The 15531-nt window shown below is 51.5% G+C and overlaps 1 protein-coding gene across 1 annotated transcript in view; it reads left to right on the forward strand.

The window, feature by feature from the left end:
• Nucleotides 1–2000: 2000 nt before the first annotated feature.
• LOC308228291 (protein CEPU-1) overlaps nucleotides 2001–15531 on the forward strand; it is a gene marked incomplete at both ends in the record, with an annotated part of 326758 nt that continues 313227 nt past the window's right edge. The window contains one exon of the mRNA XM_080631564.1: nucleotides 2001–2076. Within this exon, the coding sequence (XP_080487690.1) occupies nucleotides 2001–2076 (76 nt within the window). The remainder of the gene's footprint in view (nucleotides 2077–15531) is intronic.

A 15531-nucleotide genomic window follows, 5' to 3' on the forward strand; every position in this document is an offset into this window, starting at 1 on the left:
CCCTTAGCAAGGATTTCTTCATCCAAAAGGTATTGATTGATTGGAGCCACAGGTTCCTCCCTGGCTTTTGACAAGAGGATGGTGATTGTCAGCCCTGTGGATGGAGTTTGAGCAGAGGGGCTGGGGCTTGTAGGTTGTCACCTTCCTTGGGCAGAATGGCTGGCCTGGATCTGAGTCATTGGCTCTGGGTGGCAGCGATAGAGGGGAGGGAGGAACACAGCTGGATTGCCATGGGTTTGCAGCCAAATCTCCTTCTGAATTGCAAAGTGAACAGCTCAGATTTTGGAAGCCTCTGAGGAGAAATGCATACAAAACCAAGGCAAGTTACTTCTTTTATCCCTTGTCGCTTTTTCCTGCCTATAATGTTGTTCTGAGGGGCTGTGATTCACCTTGAGCAACAAAATGAGACATTTTTACCACTAATGAAAATAATGAATATGTAACAAGCTACTATTGATGTAGGTGGTGTCAAAAAGGAGGCTTGGGGTTCAGTGCCTTCAATATTCCCCATGTGGGACAAAGGCTGAAAACTAAAGGATTGGAACCTGAGGACCCTTTTCTACATAGGCATGTTGGTGACATCAGGTTGAGGTGATGTGGGTTTGGGTATATCGAGGTGGAGAAAGGTCTATCCTGCTTCCATGGTTGTGAAATAGGCACCAGAATCTGGCTTGTGGCAATGGGAGCTGGATTAACAGGAGGATGTTCAAAATGAAGGAAGGTGCAAGTGGCCCTGGAGCTGGTCTTGAAGGAAGGTATTGGGGGAGTGTGGTTATAACACAGAGAAAAAGCCTTAATCTGGAATGAAAGTAGGGGCTTGGAGCAAGCTGCTCTAGTGGGAGGTGTCCCTGCCCATGGCAGGGGTTGGAACTGGATGAGCTTTAAGGTTCCTGCCAACCCAAACCAGGCTGGGATTGATTTCTGTGACAAACTGAAGAGTTATTCCCTATTAAATTTGCTTTTAGAGCAATTTCCATATGGGATTAGCCCTGTAGGAGGAAGGAGGCTTGTTCAGGCATCCCCCAAAAGCGGAGGATGCTCTTCAGCCTTTGAGGACAGGCAGGTGGTGCAAAGAGGAGGAAGGGGGGGAATCTCCTTCCCAGGGTCCTGCAGGTGGGGAAACTGAGTCACAGACTTGATGCAGTCACCCCCCATTTCCCTGGTGGGGAAGGACAGTGTCAGGATAGGGGGTGGTAAAGATGCTGTGGGGAAGGAGAGGATGCTGAGGAGGGGATATGTGTGTGGATGCTGGAGGGTTGAGCCTCTCAGTGAGGATGCTGGGGGGGCTTGTGGAGGATGCAGAGGGGGTGTGCAGATGCCGGTGTCCGTGTGTGGGGTACCGGTGGGGATGCTGAAGGGGAGTGCAGATGCCCAGAGGAGGGTACTAATAGGGATATGCAGGATACAGAAGGGGGGGGTACCCGCAGGGATGTGTATGGTGTCAGCCCGGGGGTGCGGATACCCCAAGGGGGATACCAACGGGGATGTACTGGATGCCAGGGAGGGTACCAATGGGGATGTATATGATGCCCAGGGCGGGTTGCAGATGCCCCGAGGGGGGGGGGGTACCAATGGGGATGTGCAGGATGCCGGGCATGGGGATGGGGCGGGGGGGGGGGGGGGGCGCAGCCAATGAGTGCGGCGCAGGGGAGGGCTGCCTGCGCGGCCGGCGGCGTGGTGCAGCCGGGCGGCGTGTGCGGGCCGGAGCGGCGGGCACGGCAGCGCCTGTCCCTCGCACCTTGCAACCCCTTCCGACCCCCTTTCCCCCCCCTCCCCCTTTTATTTTCTTTTCTTTCCCTCCCCCACCCTGCGGTGCCTTTTTTTTTTTTTTCTTTTCCTTCTTTTTTTTTTTTTTTTCCCCTCCCTTCCCTCCCCCCCCCCCCCTTTTCCCCCCCTTTTCCTGCGCTTTGCTCCGAGAAAACGCTGGATTTTAAACCTCTCCCCGCCAGGCAGTGAGCGGGAGGGGAGGGGGGAAGAGGAAAAGAAACCCGCAGCGAAACATGGCCCAGGCGAAAATGCACCACCCGGTCTCCTGGGTGCTCCTGGCCGGGATGGCCGCGCTCCTCCTTTCCCAAGGTAGGGAATGATGCTGCGGGGATGCGGGTGCACCCTCCGCGGGGTGCTGGGGGGGGATGATGGAGTCCCCACCGATGCTAAGTTGGGGGGGGGGATACAATGCGGGTTCGACAAGGCGGCATCTCCCGATCCCTGCTCCATCCTCCGGGTGCGATGGGTTGCGGGGAGGGGGGGAACTTCTTCCATGTCGCAGCATCCCCCGTCCTGATGTATTTTGGGGGGGTTTGTACCGACCGACTTTCTCGAGACTTAGTTGGTGCAGGAATGCATCCAACAGGCTGGGGGAAGTTGGGGGTCGGGGTCCCTCTGTGTTCTGTCCCCCCCGGCTTTGCTTTTCCAGACCCGCCTGCAAGGTCGTCCCAAAAACTCGGTGCAGCCCCGGCTTCTGTTGGGTTGGGGAGTTGGGAAGTGCCTATCCCGGACGCGCAGGGCTGCATCCCCCCCGCAACGGTGCTTTGGAAGGGGGGTGCAAGAAAAAAGAGCAAGAAGCAAAGGGAGAAGGCGGGGGGGGGGGGGGGGGGGAAGGAGAAGGCAGGAGCCAGCCCCATCTGGCCGGGAGCGCCGAGCCTGTCAGCTTGCGTTAGTCTCCTCGCAGCCATCTGGAGGGGCTGTGGGAGCGGGGTTACCTTCGGGGGAAGCGAAGGGGTGCCGCATCCTGTCCCCAGGGCCTCATCCTGCCTTGGGCTGCATCCTGCGGAGCCGGGGATGCGCCCGGGGGATGCGCTGCGCGGAGCCGGGGATGCAGCATCCCCTCCGCGGGGGGCTCCGGATGGGGAGTGGGGATGGAGGTACCCCGGGAGGGGATGGAGATACATGGAGGGTACCTCCATCCCGCTGGGAAAGGCAGAGCAGTCGGTGCCGGCTGCCCCGGTGCCCACCGAGGGATGGGATTTGGGTACCCACATACCCGATAGAGCCCTGGCTGATTCCTTTTGGACCCTGCAGGACCCTGGTGGGGTGCAGAGCCCCTGGCTGGGTACTGGGGAGCACTGGCGGAGCGGGGGGCTCAAACTTCTCCTCCCGGGCACACTGGGCCCGCTCTTGCAGAGAGCCACCGGTGCCGTATCGACCGGCGCGGGCTGCTTAGCATGCACAGCACACGCCACGGCATTGCTCCTCTTTGCCTTCCTCCTTCTCCCCCTCCTCAAGCTCCTTCTCCCAGGCTTGCTGCTTCCCGCTCGGGATGCTGGCATCCCTGCATCCCAAGGGGGTGCCCAGGGATGGGAGCCCAGGATGGGCTCCCAGGAGCAGGGTGAAGCTGCCCTTCTCCTCCTCATTTCTCCTGGCCAGGATTTCTGCTTCATTTATTTGATTATTTTCCTTTAATGCTTGCTTTTGGCTCCCCTGCAGTCTTATTCCTTGCTTCTGGTCATCTCTCCTGCTTTTCCTTTTCCTTTTCCATTCAAAAGCTTACAGATCAGAAAGCAGTGGGTATTTCCTTTGCTATTCTCTAGGCAGCAAAGGAGAGCAATGTGCTGCCTCCCCAGGCAATAAACCCCCTGAGACCTTTGCATTGCAGCACCCTGTGGGTGCCAGAAGTCCCTAAGTCACTGCTGGGATGGTGGAAAACAGGGAGCAGCGTTGCACTGGGGTCTGGAGGGGACCCAGAGCAGCAACCATGGGATGCTGGGCAAAGGATGGCACAAAGTTGGGAGCTGGGAATGCTGCGCTGTCAGAGGGAAGGAGACCCCCTGGGAGGTTTAATGGCATGATTGCATCTAGAAGTCATTTAGAAAGATAAAACCATGCAGCAGAAGCTTTCCAAGGGAGTTTTGAGCTCTTGGGGGGCCTTTAGCCCCAAAGGTATAATGCAGGTGTGCCAAATACCAGCAGCATTTCACTACTGCTTCCTGAGCTCTTGTGCTGTTCCCGGTGTTTCTTGGAATTCCAAACTGTATCCCTGTCTCTTGGCACACCCAAGCGGAGCTGCCTTGTGTGGTTTTGACCAGGGAATGTTCTTGTCGTGCAGGTAAAGTGTTTTGGACGGATCTCCTTCGAACAGCTCAAGTGATGTGTGCTGCCCTCTGCAGCGGTTTGTCAATGCTCCAGGTCGTTTACCTATTTGCAGCCAAACAAACAGTGAGAGAAGTGGTTTGTGAGGGTGCTTGAGAGGAAAGCGGAGCCTCAAGTGGGATAATTCCTAAGTGCTCGACCATCTGCATTCGTGCAAACATCCCAGAGGTCCTCCAAAGTTTGCAGGTTCGCTCTTGGCTTTATGGAAAGGTGCCTCTTTGCCTCTCTGAAACAGGAGTTATCGGGTGTCATGGCCATGAGGAAGGAGGCCTCCAAGCCCTGCAGGGTCCACAGTGGTTTTGTGCTTGGTGATGCTGCTGTTCCCAAGGGAGCGGTTGGGTTTTGGGTGTTGGTGTTGGGGAGCAAGGCTGAGGATGCTGCATCCTCATGGGAATGAGATGCGGGCGCTCATGGCTTCCTAGGCAAGGCAGAGCCAGCCGAAGGTCCTGCATGAGGAAAGGAGTTGGGAAAGGCTGCAGAGGGCTGGGATAGCCTCAAGGCATCGGGAATTGAGTGGCTGTTTGGCAACACAGCTCTCATTGTGTTTGCTGTATGAGTTCTAAAGAGTGGTGATGAATATCTACAGCCTTTTTAAGGACCCGGCTTCAGCATTTCCTCATCCCTCTTCCCATGTTTCAAAGCAGGGAGATGCTCTGGTGTGGTCCCAGTGTTCCTGCCTTGGATTTCTTGAGGAAGAGGAAGGCTTGGGCAAAAATCCCACCCCAGCACTTGGGGAGTGGAAGAGAGAAGCAAGCTCTTCACTCAACCATGCATAAAAGGATTAACCAGGCTAAAAGGTCATAGAAGATTTAGCTGGGCCTTTAGCATCAGTAAGCCAAGAATGATGGGAATTTGATTTACAAATTAGCATAAAGACCTTATTCTAATAAGCATACAAGCTGAAATAGGTATGTAAAATAGTAGCATATGTCAACAGCATCAGCAGAACCTTCCTCATCCCAAAGAATGATTTGCTCCATCGCTGTGGCTGCGTTGCAGACAGCTCCCACACTGAAACATGGGCTGCGTGTGATGAAAAGGCTGGAGGTGGCCTCGGAGACCCATCTGTGTCTGCTTGATTCCCTTTGGGAAGGGCAGGATGGAGGAACGCCGCCTGCCTGCAGGCTTTGCATCTCGGGAGGACTTAGTTTGGGCTGGGTTTGGGAGGGGAAAGCCTGTGGCAGTTTGTGCAAGGAGGTAATTGTGCTAATGAATGTGGCTAAGAAAAATTATGTGTATCGACATCTTCCTGTGAATACCCAGATTTATTGTTCCCTGAGAAAAATAGTAGCTGGGGCTTCGTGGTGGTTAATAGTTACTGTGCAGGTCAATAAAATGTGATATTCACCCCAACAGCAGCAAATAGCTGTTTAATAGGGAATAACAGTAATAATCAATAGCTACATGATTAGATAACCCAGTTATATGTAGTACATAAAAGAAGGGGAATGCGCTCTCCTTACTCACATCTGTCATGGTGGTTGATGTTAACTGGAGCTCTACGCAGGTAGCCAGGACCTCTGGAAATCAAAACCTTAAGACTTAATGGGATAAAGAGGTACCCAAGCAGACCTTTCCCATGGGGAAGGTGCTTTAGAGAGTGGGATGGAGCCCAACATGTTGGATTGGCGCTTGGGATCTTCACTTGGTGGTGGGTGCTTGGTGCAGTGTTGATCCTTCTCAGAGAGGAGGATCCCTTCTTCCCCTCCTTCCCCAGGAGTGTCCCTCTTTCCCACTCTCCCTTCCTGGGAGCATCCCTCCTTTTTCTTCCTCCTTTCCCAGGAGCATCCCTTTGCTTCCTTCTGTAGGAGCATCCCTCTCCTTCCTCCTTTCCCAGGAGCATCCCTCCTTTCCTGAGATCATCCCTCTGCTCATGCAGTAATGGGCTGGAAGAACATAGTGAGGAGCTGTTCTGTGTATTGGAGAGATCTCCAAAGAGTTGTCACTTGTAATGAGGTACCTTATAGCATGGAGTGATGGGGGAACCACGTACTGGAGTCATGTTGTATCTCCAATAGCTTTAGGAGCCCCAGCTGTGGAGTAGGGATGTGTGAGGTCCCATGTGCTATGCATTTTGGGATGGGGCTGCTTACTGTTCTTGGAATGCCAGCATGAAGAAAGTGGCGGTGGTTATCTACGGTGGGATACAGGAAGAGGAGGCAGTGAAGCAGACCTGGGCTGTGTGGACAAGGAGGTTTGGGACCGGTCAGCCATTCCCACAGTTGGGATGGAACTCAAGGGCCAGTCAAGACGAGGTGAATATGAGTTTGACAAGCAGATGAGATGAGCTGTGAGCTTGGGAAGAAACTCCTGCTAAAACTACTGAAGCACCATAGGGACCATCCCTGTTTACAAGAGTTGCTGGTGCTGGATGCTCTGGAAGCTGCGGCCCATTTTGGGGTGTCCTAGTGCTTAGCAAAAGCTACTTTTCTTTTATCCATGTAGGCATTTTGACCATCGTACTAACTTTGGCTCCTGCGTTCCCTGTTTAACTCATGTCTACCCTGACTTAAGCATGAGATGAGCACATTCAATAGCGCAAGTGTCTGCTTCGTGTATCTCTCTTGCAGCTTTTGCTTGAAACCATCCATATTGTGATTCCCCCCTCCCCTTATTTTATTGATTCCCTATGAGTTAAGAATTGATGAGTTGACAGAAGGAGGTCAAGTCAGCAAGCAGGACTTGCTGTTTGCTGTGTTAAACCAAGGGTGGAGGGAAGAGCTCACCAGCCTGCTACCTAAGCAACTCAGCCAGCTAAGGTGGGCTGCAGAATGGGGAGCATCATCGTGGCCATCCCACCTCCTTTGGAATGTGTCTTTCCTTCCCAAACTTCAGCAGTGGCAGGAAAGGCTGAAATTCTCTCTGCTTGCTCCCCAGTTGAAGGGATGCTGTACTAGAGAAAAGGTTTAAAGTGTAAATCTGCTTCTTTTCAGTGTTCCTGGTAGTGCTCCTTTGATGCAGGGTGGCAAATCTCCCACTAGACTCAGTGGGAACCAAACACGATCTGTCTCGGATATTCATGGCAAAGGCATTGCAGTTGCCTTGGAGCTGTAACTTGGACTTGAAGTTGAGCTCTTGGTTTCAAATAAGGGCTCAAACGAGCAAGGAGCCAGATTTTGGGCTTCTGTAGTGGCAATCCAAGCCATGCTGCTGTCTGCCACCTTCAGCCAGCATCCTGCACCTCTCAACATGGGTCTGTCCACGCTTTTATAGGCAAACCTCACCCCAGATTGCAGAATGTCACTGCATCCCCTGGGACACCCAGCGACCTCCAACCCTTCTGGGGTGCTGCTGCACCCTCCTGGCATCATGCACCCAGTCTTCCACAGCTTGGAGCCGTGCAGCTAGCCCGGAGGAGCTCTGCACATCCCTCCTCCTTCCCCAAGCATGCACCTTGCTCTTGGTTAATAATAAATCAGAGGTGCTGCCTTTGCTGTGCTGTTAGCTCCCGCCAGGAAGGCTCACATGGATTTTTGATGCTCTTACAGTTAATATGTCCAATGCTGAAAGCTGTTGTAGATTAATTGACCCCTTGACCCCCTTGTCCTGTTGACTGTTCCCACTAAAGACAGTGTTTGGTTCTTGGCATCCTCCTCCCGCTGTTTTCCTCCCTTTGACTTATCCACCTCCTGCATGCTTGGCTTACTAATCAGGGGGAGCTGAAACATTCCCTCTGAGCAGCCCAGGAATGCTTTGGAGCAGCCATGCAGGAAAACCAGGGTCCAAGGGACCCAATGTGCATAGATGGCTGGTGATGGGAGTATTCCCTTTAAAGCACTAGGGTGATGGAAGCTGGGACAGCATCCTCCTCATTCCCATGGGGATGGGGACAGAGAGATGGAGCTTCTGCCAGGTTACGAAGTCATGATGCAGAGCTGAGAACCTTCTGGAGACAGGATAATCCCAGCATCAGTAGGGTGAAAGGGTGCTGAGCACCTTGTGTGAGGGCATCTCCATGCACCCAGTGAGATACGGCTTATCCCTCATCCTTGTCTTTGGAGCTGTGGTGGGTTTGGCTTCCAGGGAGGATGCAAGCGAATGCTCAGCAGGGATTTGGATAGGAGGAGTGGAAGGAGATGCTATGGGCATGGAATGTTCCTGGAATGCAAGTCCTGAGTTCACATCCTTTACTTGTTCTGCAGTGATTTGGCCTTGTTGGAATGGGGGTCCTGAGTTCATATCCTTTGCTTGTTCTGCAGTGATTTGGCCTTGTTGCGTGGTCCTTCCTCTTCCTCACTTGCCCATGCATTCCATAAGGACACCAGCCATCTTTCCCCCCTGCCTGGTGTAGCTAACCTGGATTTGCCTTGCAACCAGGGTCTTCCTCCTCCCAGCTATGTGATTGTACACTGCTAAGCATGGGGAAACCTGATTTAGGCTGCCAAAGGGTTTGTGAATCCCAAATGCTCGGCCCTCGTGGGAAGGAAATACTATGGGAAATTGAAATGAAGCAGAGCGGGGTTTGATTTCTTTATTCCAGAATGGAATAAACCAGACCAATTCCACATTGCCAGTGCGAGGGAATTCTGGGGAAAGCAGAGGTTGATATTTGAAGTCTTTTTGCTCTGATTCAGAGCTTTATGTACCAAGTTGTGAAGCGATTTCAAACAGCAGAAAGAGGCGATTGGAAGCCTGCATCCCAGCAATATCAAAAGAGCCTGGAATCTCGAGCCTTGCTCCATTTTTTACCCTGTTATTTCTTCAAAACAGCCCCTCTGCTAATGTTTTGCTTTTGCCACAAACTGCATTCTCAATGTAAAGAACTGGTTTGAAAGCTAAATGTGACCTGCCTCATTGGAAGCGTGACAAGCACTTGAAGCGAAGCAAGGTTCATTAATACTGCAATATTAGCTCCATGTTTAAGTAGGTTTTTCTCTCTTCCCCTTTTGTAGGAGGTATCTGGTGAATAACACTGAGTTTCTGGGTTGGGTTGGTTGTTGTGCGAGCTTTTATTCTCTTTCTGCAGGACAGATGGTATTTATAGATCAGAGGGTGTCTGTGTTGGACCTCATTTGTCTGCAAAGTCAATCCCCAAAGCCAGCACCGGGGTTTTTGAGAGCTGGCCAAGGCACAGGAGAGCGGCAGGGCTGGCTGGCAAGAGGTGAACTTGGATTTAGCATGAGTGACATCTCTTTTAATGAAGCCCTTTCTGGAACAAGGCTGGCAAGGAGCGGGGTCCATCAGAAGCCAGGGCAGTGGTGAAGCCAAACGCCACGTTGTCATTGAAGACAACGCTTAAGATAGTTGTATTATTTATTGTTTATCTTTTTGTGCTGCTTTTCTGCCCGTCAACGCTTCTCATTGTGTGTTTTGGGCTTCAAAACCTGACATCACATTAGCAGCCGGCTCCAAAGCCCCCAAATAATGCATAAACTATGATTATTCCTTCTGATCCACTTGTGTTTATGTAAATGGCTGGAAAAGCGGTTTTCAGCTTATTTCAGAAGCTTAAGGGATTCATACCAAGCCTATTATTGAAAAATCAGAAAGTGAAAAGCAACTTCTGAGACAAGGAATTAGCAACTCAATGGCAGCGCATGTACCGCGGGTGGGATGCGGCTCTATCGCAGACGGGAATTCCCTCGGGATTCAACAAGGAAACTCGTGGCAACAGGTTGTTGGGCTTTGCAGGGATGGGGGGACTCGAAGGAGGTTTTTGGTTAACCCAGAGGGATGGGGAGAGCTGGAAGGAGGGAGCTGAGACACAAACCATCAGTGGTGGTGGGTGCGAGGAGCATCGCCGGCTGCTCCAAGTGATGCTCCTTGCGCGACTCTGGCTCTGTACCCCTTGCATGCATTGGCAACATGCTGGGAAGGGGCTGTGAGCACCCATATGTCCCCAGTGTGCCTATTCTTCCTCTAGGCAAGCCTTTTCCCACTGTCCCAGGAGAGACGGGGCCAGATGTGGATCCTCCTTGTGGCCCTGGCTCCTTCCAGCCAGCCCCGCAGCATCTCATCCCTCCTCTCCTGCTGCTTTCCCCCCCATGCCAGTTCGGTCCTTTTCCCCTTTCCTTATGTTAATTTCCCACCTGAGCACCAAGTACTTTATAAATAGCAAATCTGAAATGAATTTCCTAGCAGCAATCATTATCTCCCTCGACAGCCATTAAACATTCACACAAGCAGAGCAAAATGACAAAGGGGATTGATTTTTACAGTATGTTGGGGGGAGGTAGGAGAAAGGGAATACGTTGACAAGGCTTTTCCCCCCCCCCCCCTCCACTCTCCCTTCCCATGTAGATCCTCGATCTTGAGGAATTCAGAGGCACCCAGCGACTCCTTCGTGGGGTCGGGTTGGAATGGGATGGAAAAGAGCAAAGTTGGGAATGAATAAACATGGATTGAAGAGTGCACCACCTAAAATAAAGCCCTATTTCTGCCTTCCTCAGCCATTGCCAGCCTCACTCCAATCTGTTGGCTGCGCGTGACTGGTAAACATGAAGTTAGTTCCACGGCCCCGGCTGTTGAGATGAATATGTCAGAGTTAATGCCTCCGAAGATGGAGAGGATGGAAAAGGGGGGGGCCCAATCTCTGCAGCCTTCTCAGAATGAATGTGTTGATGCAATAGTTGGGAGCTGGCGAGCTGCTGCCGTACGAGGCAGCTGTAGCTGGAAATTTCACTTTGATTTCAATTTTCATATTTGTCAGCAATAATTAGATTCAAGAAATGTTTTTGCCGCTGTTCTCAAATACTAATAAGTAGGAGCCTTTGTAGTATGGCTAATGGAGTCCTTTTTTTTGTTCCTAGTGGGCTAGAAAAATTCCATTAAAGGGAAAAGTCATACTATATTACCATGCTTCAACATGCAGCGAGTCTGCTGCCACAGGAATAGCTGCGCTGGGAGGCAGCGCTCCTCGCTTCCCGGCGGTACGGATGCTGCTTGGCAATGGGGCTGGTGTGCTATGGGTGTGATTCCATAGGGATGGAGGGGCATCTTGGGCAGGGAGGGATGATGCTCTTTGGGGTGCCTGGAGGCTTTTGAAGTGCTTGGAAGATGATATTCAGGGAATGGTTTGGGTTGAAGGCACCTTAAAGGTCATCCAGTTCCAACCCTTGCCATGGGCACAGACATCTTCCGCTAGAGCAGGTTGCTCCAAGCCCCATCCAACCTGGCCTTGAATACTTCCATGGATGGTGCATCCATGGGATTTTGCAGGCGTAGCCTGGCTCTTACCCAGCCTGCTTGTCTTGGCAGTTAGGAGTTTTGTGATACTGCAAATAAATGGGTTTTAAGCCTTACATCAATTGGAGATCCCCACTTGCAGGCTCTGCCAAAAGCAGAAAGCCCCTTCTCTTCCCTGCTGCTTGGATTTCCTTGGCTGCATGTGCCAGGTTTTATCCCAGAGCAATGCCAGGAAGGAAAGTGATATTAAATTTGCTAGTGATATGCACAGCAAATGGGGGAAGCTCTAAGTTGTGTCATTTTCCAGTTACTTCAGCCTATTAAGCAAACAAAAGCACTTGTGGAGTGAGAAATGGAAATGGCCAATGCGGCCCGATTAATCCTGGATGTACAATTCCATTAATAAGCCAGCTTTTAATAGGTGGCTCTTTCCAGGAGCTGCTGGGACAAAGAATTGATGTATTCACTGTAATTGTATTGCAACTAATAGGATATGAAGAAAACTGTATGGAGAAACTGTTCCTTCGCCACCATTTTCCAATCAGCTGAAATTATGCTTCCTCCTGGAAGAGCCCAGCAAAGTAATGATACTTGAATGTGAATAGAAACAGGGCTAGTTTTAGTTTGAGGGGAGGAGTTTTTGCTTGGGCTTTTGCTTTCCCATAGAGTGGGGAAAAAGCCAATCTAGCAGCTAGCACAAGCGCCAATGGAAATAGGGAAAGGCTGGATACTGGGGCTGGATGCTGGGATGCGGCTGCCGATGCAGAGAGCTGTCTGAGACCTGGAAGCCTCCAGCATCCTTCCTGAGGGTGAAGGGGGGGCTTTCTGGGTGCCCAAACCACGGGGCTGCCCCTCTGGCATCTCAGCCAGAGCCTTTTGTGCTGCCTATTGGCAGCAAGAGGAGCCTTCACCCTCTGCAGTCGATGCGGTCCATGGGAGAGCTCATTAAGAAGCCTGAGGTCCTCGCTCCATTCATCTCCTGTATTTATTCAGAGCCGTGATCCCAGGGCTCTGACAGTTTGCTGATACTCTCTTTGCAATGAGCTCCTGTTTTCAGACCTCCTCATTTGTGGAGCAAATGTGGCTGTGACTCCAAGTCCCTGTGGTACTGGGAGAGGGATTGGGGCTTTTAGCAGTGAGCATCTCCCCAAGGGCTCTTGCAAGTGCACAGTGATGCTGTTGGTACAGCAATCCAGGCAGGTTGGGTGGCACAGCACATCCCAGGTAATTCACGTCTCCCATCGTATCAATGCAGTTGTGGAATAATGAGTATTAAAGGAAAGGAAACATTAACTCTAAGAGCTGAGTGTTTCCAAACGCAGGCAGGCCCCTGAGTATTGCAGCTATTCCTTTGCTAATGGGCTGGGGAATTTGGAGAAGTTTGCAGCTACTTTTTGTCTGTTCATCACCGCTGGATCGGGGTTGTTTGTTTTCCACTTCTCCTCCCTATTTGTATGCATGCTCTGACCCTTCTTTGGTAGCAGGCTGGAGAGTAAATATAAAGGGGAGGGAAAAGAAGGGGGGGGGGGGGAAAGGCAAGCCAAGGCACAGTTCAGCTCAAATCCCCAAGGAAACAGATGTGATTGCCTTACAGAATGGCTCCAATAAGGCCAGAAAGGAATATTGCTTTTATAGCTTTTGGGATATAAAGCATTTAGAAAATGTGATTGACTGGCAAAGCCTGATTTATCATTCACCCGTTTCCCCCTCCGTCCTCCCATACACCCAAACACCCTCCGATGGCCCCATGGCTGCATCTTTGCTCTCTCCTGCTTGTAACACACGTGCAGACCCCTGTTTCTTTGCACACTGAGCTGTGTGTGCACACGCACGGGCACGTGTTCCCCTGCACTCCATGTCCCTGCGCCTTGTGTCGTGGATTTATCATCATTCCGCTAAGCACTCAAACTCCTGTGGCTATTTATAATTAATGCTCAGAAACCTGCCAATCCATTTAATGACACCAGGAGGTCACGGCCTCCCTTATAGCTTCCCATTAATCATCATTAGAACAGTTCTGGGTTTTTTACATTCTTTTTAAATGTTAATTCACCTTTATAATGCTCCTTTCAGCGCTGACTGTAAAGGGAGACTCTGTAGTGACTCCAGACTGTCTTGCAAGTGTTGTGCAGGTGAAAGGCGCAGTGGGACAATTGCACTTGATCAAGTCTCTTGGATGGCTCCCGCTGGAATGAATTACACTCACAAACTCGGTGAGATGGGTTTTCTTCACTGCCCTCTGCTGCCGGCTCCTCGCAGCGATGCTGGCACAGCTCCATCCAGCTCTTGGGTACCACCGAGACCCTCTCCATCACCCTCTACCTGCAAAGACCCGCGCTGTGCTGGGCATCACACAGTTTCCATAGGGGAATAAGCTCAGGATGCGGGAGCAGAGCTTGACAGGGCCACGTGTGCTCTCGTATGTCTTTGCCAGGAAAACTTGCTTTGGGATAAGGTGGCCTTGTGCATCGCTTGGTTCTGTCAGGTTGTGGTTCTTGCATCCCCTCCGCATCTTTGTTGAGGTGGAGCATCAAACTCATCCCCCATGAAGGTTAACAGAAATGCCAGTTCACAGCAGTGACTCCATCTCCTCTTCCTTTCCACCACCCTGGAAGCGGGGAAGCTCCAAGCCCCACGTCCCAAGGCACCCGCTGTCACCATCACAGCCCCAGGCGGCACAGCAAAGGGGATTTAGCAGAGATGTCAAGCAGCAGCTTGGGGGAAGGAAAGCTCCGGGTGCAGTCTGGTAGCTTTTGGCAAGCAACAGCTCCTCTTAAACAGCCCTCTCCTGGCTTGCTGTTGGAAGCAGTCGTCCTCTCTCCAAAGCCAATCTGTGCTTGCTATGAGTGGGAATGGATCCAAAGTGGCGCGTGCCTCATCTGGAATCTGGTTGTGATCCCTTTTGGGTGGGAACAGGACCCTGGTGTGGTGGAGCGTGGCTTAGCTGCAAGGCTCAACGCTGGGAGCTGCTTACCCAAGCGGAGCTCCCGGAGACTTCTCATAACCTGCAAAGCATCCCCTGACTCTTGATGGTGATGGTGCGTTGCTGAGCAAGATGGGAAGCACTTGCCGCGCCATGTGGGATTGGGATGGGGGAAGGTTCTCTCTGAAGGGTGAAGAAGGATCACTCCTGCTCCTCTGGGGACTTGTGGTCTTGGTGAAAGCCAAACCCAGCCCCGTTTCTCTGAGTAAATACGCCAGCAGCATTTGGCTTAATGAACTGTGGCTTTTAATAAATGGCTCTTATCTTGCTGAAGTGCTGCTAAATTGTCAGGATTTAAAATTAGCCTAATAGATTTGTGGGCGATGTTTTATTCACTGGTTAGTTAGAAAGAGGCAGAGGAAGGGGGAGAGAAGGCTCCACCCCCTTCTCCCTGAATTATACAAGAGTTAGTTGTTTGTTTGGGCCGAAGGGGAAATGTTCTGGATTAATGTGTGATGCCTCAGCACCTGACTTAATGAGAATTTAGAGACCTATCCCCAACTGAGAGTCTCCAATTCATCACTCGCTGGCCCCTCTGCTTCGTTGGCACTGGAATATAGGCTTTCCAAGGGATGGTTGGGTTGTGGTACCCACTGCTGCTTGCTGGGAGATGGGGATGGATGAGGAGTAGGGAGGGTTTGGATGCTGTGGTGGCTTACAGGGACTTCTTGCAGCTCAGGGCTGAAGGAGAGCCTGTGTATCTGTGTCTATACCACTCACAGACCTGCACAACTTGTGTTCTTGAGCACCAGGTTGAACATGCTTCATGCTTCTCATACACCCCATGAACTCGCATGAGCCACTTTGTGCCTTCGTCTCTTTTGGCAACATGGACCCAGTTATGATCCTGTTGACAGTTTGGAAGCATATGGAGAGCCGAGGCAGAGGAGTGTTTTATAATAGAGGAATACGGGATCTGCTTGGGATGCAAGATGCCAGGGAAATGTCAATCACTATCATTATCCTAACAAACTGCTCTACCTGCAGGGATGATAATAGTATTTAGCAATTATACAGCACCTCACAAGCTCTAAGGGCACAAACGGGAGCTAAGCACATCTCCCAAGACTTCCTTTGGGTGCGTGTTTTCCAGAGAGCTTGGACCAGTTTCTGCCCATAGTGTTTTGTGTGAGGCTGAATGCACTTCTCCCCTGTTTCACACATAGGGAAAGGTCGTGGTCCTGCTGGAATTCCTCACTAAGGGTGAGCTTGAGCTCAGAAGTAGGCTGGTGATGGGCAACCATAGCACTGCATTGGGTTTAGGCTCCATTTGCAAGTGTCGTGTGGCCTTGGCTTGATGACCCACATGGCCAAAGGTGCTCAGATGCTGCATA

The sequence above is a fragment of the Psittacula echo genome (genome assembly GCF_963264785.1).
Source record: "Psittacula echo genome assembly, chromosome: 18".
In the NCBI taxonomy this organism is placed as follows: Eukaryota; Metazoa; Chordata; class Aves; order Psittaciformes; family Psittacidae; genus Psittacula; species Psittacula echo.